At 36.8% G+C, this 6,892-nt stretch overlaps 2 protein-coding genes and 1 long non-coding RNA gene across 3 annotated transcripts; 1 reads left to right on the plus strand and 2 right to left on the minus strand.

Moving 5' to 3' along the window:
• Nucleotides 1-324: 324 nt before the first annotated feature.
• LOC116033038 (late embryogenesis abundant protein 47) lies at nt 325-2,193 on the minus strand. The gene is made up of 3 exons (XM_031275797.1): nt 1,962-2,193; nt 1,504-1,785; nt 325-795 (listed from the first exon to the last, which is right to left on the minus strand). The coding sequence occupies exons 1-3, from the start codon at nt 2,139-2,141 to the stop codon at nt 625-627; spliced, it is 633 nt and encodes a 210-aa protein (XP_031131657.1). The 5' UTR covers nt 2,142-2,193; the 3' UTR covers nt 325-624.
• Nucleotides 663-3,065, plus strand: LOC116033039. Its single transcript, XR_004100823.1, has 3 exons — nt 663-776; nt 2,329-2,372; nt 2,636-3,065. It is a non-coding gene; the product is annotated as an uncharacterized LOC116033039 (long non-coding RNA).
• A 260-nt stretch (nt 3,066-3,325) lies between these two features.
• On the minus strand, nt 3,326-6,702 carry LOC116031633 (TLC domain-containing protein 2). Its single transcript, XM_031273879.1, has 3 exons — nt 6,407-6,702; nt 3,896-4,173; nt 3,326-3,813 (listed from the first exon to the last, which is right to left on the minus strand). Exons 1-3 carry the CDS (start codon nt 6,666-6,668, stop codon nt 3,499-3,501), a joined length of 855 nt encoding a protein of 284 aa, XP_031129739.1. The 5' UTR covers nt 6,669-6,702; the 3' UTR covers nt 3,326-3,498.
• Between the last annotated feature and the right edge of the window lie 190 nt (nt 6,703-6,892).

A 6,892-nucleotide genomic window follows, 5' to 3' on the forward strand; every position in this document is an offset into this window, starting at 1 on the left:
AGATACACTGACTATAAGGAAAATAAGGCAAGAGTCTGCAACTTACTCCTGGCACACTGAAATCCGTTATGTAACGGACAGTAAGTCCTCTTGTATAAATATCCCCTCCAATTAGTAAAAAGGATCTACATTTTCCTAATAAACACTATATTCTTTTTCCAATTACTCTACATATACTCGTTATTCTAATTATGTTGTTTGTCCACCATCAACTACCCGTTAGTTGTTAAACCAACAATATTCATCAACCCAAATTAACCCTAAACATAATAAATATTATATATATTTGAGGTGCTAAACATGAAATTAATTTGAAAATAAATACACTAATGAACAACATAACCTTGGATTATCTCACAAGAACACTAGTACTAAAATATTTAATGGTGGTGATTAAGGTAATCACTACAGTTTAGTTAATCCACAAACAACTATGTATATATTAGTCCTCCGTTCCGTTCCCTATATAGGAAGAGGTGGACACTAATTACAAATTTAAATAATAATTATCTCACATTATCTTCTCCTCATCTGGGCAGGTAGGTTTATTCACATTCCCTCTCAAATACATCATTCTATCAATAATAAACGTAGGGGGGATATGATTAATTCATATTATATTTTCTACTTGAGGCCACTTTTCTGGCTGTTCAGCCTTGCTGCCGCTGCCACAGAAGCAGCTACCCCGCCTGGACGAGTGCACAAATTTGGGTCGTTCCTTAGCTCAGCACCGATCACTCCTTCTGCGTCTTTGCGGGTCACCGGCTTATCAGATGGTAACTTCGAACTTGCTTCCTATTACAATTAACAATTTTACTTTATTAATTAATGACGTATAAATTAAGAAATTTTCAAAATATGTAAGATTTAAAAAAAAAAAAAAAACTGTGATTAGGATGGAGTAAAATATCTTAGCTCACTAGTTAAATAGACAATATCTAAAAAAAGAGACTAAGATTCCAAACTCATAATGGAAGGTGTGCGGATTATGTCCAAAATGGGTATTTAATCTTGTCTACCGAGCTCAGTGTTGTAGGGATTATGTTCAAAATTAACATTATCTTCCAAAATGTACATTCGACTCTGTCTACCAAGCCCAGTTAGTGTTGGAGTGATCATGCTCAAAATTGGCATTTGATCTTGGCTCACTGTTGTTAAAATCGGCCTAGGTGACCGACCTACTAGATGCTAGGCACCCCTAGGCCAAAGCAATTTCAGCCGGCTTTGTTGATGTTGAGTGATTTTTTTGGCCTACTACTCACAACCTTGGATGGAAATAATATTTATATTCCGATTACTTGACTGCCTAGATACTAAGTGCCCCCGGAACGTCATACTAAGATCTAACATCTTCTGCAACATTGACTAAACCATTAAGTTACACTAATTTAGGTCTTTTGTTAGGTCGGAGTATGGGGCCTTGGGTTGGAGGGGAGAAAAAGAATGGATTAAAATATAATGGCAATGGATCAAGTCATATATAATTAATTCTCACGTACGTACCGAGAGGATTTCGCTCAATTTGGTTTTCTCTTCGTCGCGGGTAGCACGAGCGTTGCGAGAAGCCGCGGATTGAGCAGCCGCGGCAACACCACCTGGGACTATGTTGGTCCGCCCAGTCGCTCTAACCTCCGCCGCTTGTATTGCAGCCGCATCACCATAATCCACTGGCTTGTCACCTGCAGTAAGGGCTGTAGCTTCCAGCGCTTCGCCAATGGTAATGGTCACCTTTTTTGAAATGTTTTTTGGTGAAACAAAAGTAGACTGATTGTCTCTTACAAGAGCCTTTTAATCATGCAATCAAAATAGTATGCCAAAAAGATAGATCATATCAGACACCACCTTTAATTTAATTTTCGGATCAATATTTATAAGCCCCCAATAATTCAAGTATATATGAATTGAAAAGGCTAGAAAAACTATATAGAGAGAGATCAGAGCTGAGGGAGAATTGAATGAACCTCTCCACCAATTGAGTCTGTTATCATCTGTTTTCCGGAAATGTCTGTGTCAACATCTGTAGTCTCATTCTGGGCAAGTGCCGCTGCTGAAGATTGTCCCACCACTTGCTCACCTTGAACGTCCCCAGATTTGATGGTCTCTTGTTCGGCTTGTGACCTCATGGGCTGTTCTTGGCTCATTCTGATCCAATTTATATATGTTTAGCTAACTAGCTAGTAATGTTATTGCTACTATATATATATATATATATATATTAGTTTCTTCTGATCTTGTTCACAATACTAATGCAATCGTATTTATATATATGTGCATGCAACCAATGGATGGTTGTTTTATGTATGTCTTACATTTGGCATGTGCCTGCAGGCTACAAAATTGGGTGGTTCTGGTTTTCAAATATTTGGTGCCTGGTGAGTAACTAATCTGTTTTTTTTTTTTTTTTTTTACCTTTCTTTTTCTCTTGGGGTAGGAGTGGATTAGGATTGACCAAAGAGCAAAATTGGTGGATAAAGATGACAAGGACCACAAAAATTGTAACAACTTAGTATATCTTTTCTAAACAATAAAAACTAACATAAATTACATAAAGTATTATTTTAATTTACATATACAAAAATGCAGTAAAACTATTTCAATTAACTCAATAAAATAATTACTTAATTCCTATTCGCAGGGGTGATACAAAGTCCGACCTCGCCTATCGCCGAACGGAAGAGCTTCGAGTCCAAGGTCGGATGGTCTCGACCTAATGGCTAGTGCCCTAGGGGCAGTACAAGGTCCGACCTCGCCTATCATCGAACGGAAGAGCTTCGAATCCAAGGTCAGATGACCTTGACCTAATGGCTAGTGCCCTAGGGGCGGTAAGAGGTTCGCAATTGGTTTTCTTCTTTCGTTTGAGATTCTCGCTATTTGGTCAGCAAAATAGAAGATTAACAGGGAGGCTTCTATGTAAATGACGTTTTTAGCCCTGCTAAAAAGGAGAAGTAAGGGGTTAACAAATTAGCCTGATAATAGGCCGAAAGGACATTTATACTAAAAAACGACAATCATGGACCTAGATTGCAAGTTTTAAAACTCGTGGTGCAAACCTGATAGTGCCACTATAGTCATAGGACCAAAAGTGCGAAAAACTCGACTTAATAACTATAAAGTTCTAAGTTTAACTTATTGTAAGGAATTACCTATTGACCTTCGTTTGAGCCAAGCATATATGAACAATCTATGTTAATTGACCTTATTGTGGTCCATTCCTATGCCGTCAAAAATCATAAGGCTAGCTTCACTCAGAGCGCAGTTTTGTATATCAATTCCCATAAATAAATAAAAATGTGGAATATTCCGTACATAAAAGTTGAGAAACAAGTGCTGGAAAATAATTCCATTGCAAAAAGTTCAAATTATTAATTGATATATAGTATTAATTTTGATATACAGCATGGGTACAAGTCTTGAACATTATCGTATAGTATACACAAGTTGGGCAAGCAAATTAAATTAAAATTTCTGTAGCAAACCGGGCCGTGAGAATGTGAGGGGTCATTCATGATGATTGTGCTTATCTGTTTGTTCTTTCCTCTCTCTCCGGTATGCTTCAAATAGATCAATTCCCAAACCAATATTAAGTAAGTTCATACCAGCCATGCCGAAAAGAGCAAGCGGGAGCTCCACGCCCTTGTTAAACTTGGAAGAATCTTTGAGCAGCTTCACAGTGATGAGAATATGAGATGTAAACCTCGCTAAAACAAACACTGTCCAGTTAGCACACCATTCCGCCTTTACAATTCTGCTACTGGCATCACGGACACCAGCCATTCGCCGCACTTTGCGTGTATGCAAAAATATGGAGTGCAGCTGTACACAAAAAGACCGTATATAATACAAAAGGAGGCTGCAGTACTTGTATTTTTTGCATGGAAAGAATACCGAGACTTACCTCACAAACAAGAGTGAGAATAAGGTAGTTGATTGTGACATTCCGATACAAAGCCAGAGTAAAGCAAACAAGGAGCACTAGATGATGCACCAGGATTGAAGGGATCCAACCTTTGTATAAATGGTGAAGTAACATATCCCATTGATCATAAGCAAAATACCCACATGAAATGCACAAAGCTGGATATGCCCATGGCCATGAATGCTCAACCAATTCCGAGTGTGCAAACATTGTACTCAAACTGTTTCTCATCCACTGGTTCACTATAACTAAAAGAACTGCACAAGATTTGCATGTTTGTTATGATTAAGCACCATAAACATAATCTTCTCCTTATAATCAAAAGGATAATATTATTTCTACTCCCAAATTCTACTCTCAACTTTTACTCCCTCTCACAAAATTTTGATGTTGACACTTACCTTGGGATGAAGATAACTTATCATTCTTTGCCACATCATGGAGTAAAAGTGAGGGAGTAGAAATAGGGAGTACACGTAGTAGAACTCGCAGCCAGGCATCCCATCATAATTTTCAATTTGCACTTTTAATCAACTAACATCAATGCAATGAGATATATATATATATATATATACACACACACACACACACACACACTTTCTCACCACCATCAGTTCTTCAATGTCATACACTGCAACATTTGGTGCTCACAGACAAAAGCTGGTTCACCACCTTGACTCCTTGAGTGTTGAAACCCACAAATGCAACTGAAGTTGGTTTTCAAAGCCATAATATAGAGGATTTCTAATATTTGTAAATGATTCCTTATGCCTACAACAGCTATGTGTATTTTGGTTTCTATATCTTCTCAACCAATGTTGGAACTTGGAAGGAGGTGACTAGGTGAGACCCACCTTGGAGGAACTACACTGTTGTCATTTCTTAGATGGAACAAAAATTATCCTTTGCATTTCTTATTGCTTATTGTTTATTTTCTTTTTGATTTGATGTACTTCACATCTCTTTCACCATCATATAACAGCTAAGTTGCAAGCTGAACATATTCTAACATTTCTCTTCTTCATCTTTAATGACAGTTTTCATTTTACTCTTTCATTTTGACAACAGATGGACAAAAAAGATCCCCAATGAATTGCTACTGGACAAACTAGAACATTCATAAAGATTGAAAAGCAAGCACTTGGCTTCTATTGAAGATTGATCTTGAAATGTTTATTTAGACTATGACTTTAAAAATGCACACAATGGAGTGGCAATACGTCAAAAATAATACACACACACACACACACACATATATATATATATAATTATATATAATAAAAATTGAAGTTAAGGCTAACAAATTTGTCATTTTACTTGCTCCAAATGCTAAACCAGTGGAATGCCCAAGAAAAATCTAGCTTAGCTATACTGCTTTCTTTTGGTCCACCACAACTTCCAAATAGAGACTAGATCAGAGGAAAGGTTCTAGAGTATTTAAGTGTAACTTATCAAAATGGCATGAAAAGAAAGCAATTTTTAGGAAAAGAAATTGCCTGCATTAATGGCTTCATGGACAGCTTATAAAAAGTAAAGAGTTTGGGAACATTATTAGTATTTTAATTTTGTAAAGTTCACTTATTTGATGTACCTATCAAAAGTACCTCATCTACTCTATAGTATCTGTCAGTCAACATGCTATACATTTTGAAAAAACAGACAATGGCATGCCGAACATTACAAACTTTTTTTAATAAATGCTGTCATAATATGGTCTATCGATCATTAAAATTCTGTGTTCTATACTAACCCTAGGTTCTACTTTACACCAAAATAGCAAGAGACCCAAGCAAACATAACTCAATCTATGCACATGAGTAAAAAACCCTTCAAAACAGCTTTTGTTTGTAAAACTATCTATCTGGGCAATATCATGTGCACCCCTTTTCTGAGTAAATTTTACTTATAAAAAACATTGGCAACCAAGGTAGGACAAACTAAAGTGAGCTGTACATTCATGCTAACCAAGGCTCCCTCTTTCACTTATCAAAAATATTGTCTTTATCCATTTATTTTATGCTTATTTATGTGTAGATCACTTACAGATGGGACGCCCTGAAAGTCTATGTTCCAAAGTCAATAGTAAAATGTTTCAAATCCATTTCAGGTTCTGAATGAAGAATGAGAAAATCAGATATACTGATGGCCTCACAGTGAAATATGTTAAATCAAAACCTTTGTTCTTACTGATGGCCTCACAAGAAAATACTCAAAATTTTAAAACCCTACTGTCATATACAGTTGCTCAATTTTCTCTCACAGCTGCGTAGATTAGGGAAGACAAAATTACATAATATTGGCAGTTTCATAGTTGGACTTTTCAGCTCCGCTTTTTTCAACTCAATGCAACTAAGCTTTAATCCAAAATTAGATGCAATAACTGAGAATCATTGATTCATTACATTTCCCAACTAGTCCAAGCTCTGTAATTCTAGCAATAAAACAATATATTTGAATGAAGGAAACTAAGAAAGTGAGGCAAAGGTGAACCTGAGACGGAGGTGATGGATGAGTGAAGAAGAGACACCGAGGTATTGACAAAGAGAGGGTCCCGATTGAGGCAACTGCGGATGACCCAATTGGCCGATTGGTAGAAGCAGAAGCCGGCGAGGATAGGTAATAGCTCCGTCCGCTGGATGAAGACAATCTCGTATAGCACAGAAAGGGCCCACATCAACAGCGTCGCCATGAAGAATGCCCCCGACATGGCATTGCGTTCTTCATGCACAACACCGCTACCCCGCCTCGCCATATCCTCCTCTTCTTTTCCTTTCTTTCTCGGCAATGTAAATAGTACTATATGTAGTAATGTCTCCTTTGAAAGTGAAGTGCAAATTTTAATTTATTGAATGATGTGATGAAAATAATTAATAAGGATAAAACTAAGACTCATATTTGACTAATAAGTAAATACATGTTAAGTAGAATCAGTTAATTCGTGATAATTGGTGAATAATAAAATATTTTATTATTCCG

Source organism: Ipomoea triloba, chromosome 10 (genome assembly GCF_003576645.1).
Source record: "Ipomoea triloba cultivar NCNSP0323 chromosome 10, ASM357664v1".
In the NCBI taxonomy this organism is placed as follows: domain Eukaryota; kingdom Viridiplantae; phylum Streptophyta; class Magnoliopsida; order Solanales; family Convolvulaceae; genus Ipomoea; species Ipomoea triloba.

Excerpts from the sequence above, each read along its gene's own strand:
- LOC116033038 (XM_031275797.1), bottom strand. The coding sequence starts at position 2,141 with ATGAGCCAAGAACAGCCCATGAGGTCACAAGCCGAACAAGAGACCATC. Across the intron at positions 1,786-1,961 it reads CAGACTCAATTGGTGGAGAG|GCTCTTGTAAGAGACAATCA; the intron begins GTTCATTCAATT and ends CATGATTAAAAG. Across the intron at positions 796-1,503 it reads AATTGAGCGAAATCCTCTCG|GAAGCAAGTTCGAAGTTACC; the intron begins GTACGTACGTGA and ends TAATTGTAATAG.
- LOC116031633 (XM_031273879.1), bottom strand. The coding sequence starts at position 6,668 with ATGGCGAGGCGGGGTAGCGGTGTTGTGCATGAAGAACGCAATGCCATG. Across the intron at positions 4,174-6,406 it reads ATCCATCACCTCCGTCTCAG|TTCTTTTAGTTATAGTGAAC; the intron begins GTTCACCTTTGC and ends AATCTTGTGCAG. Across the intron at positions 3,814-3,895 it reads TTCTCACTCTTGTTTGTGAG|CTGCACTCCATATTTTTGCA; the intron begins GTAAGTCTCGGT and ends TTTTGTGTACAG.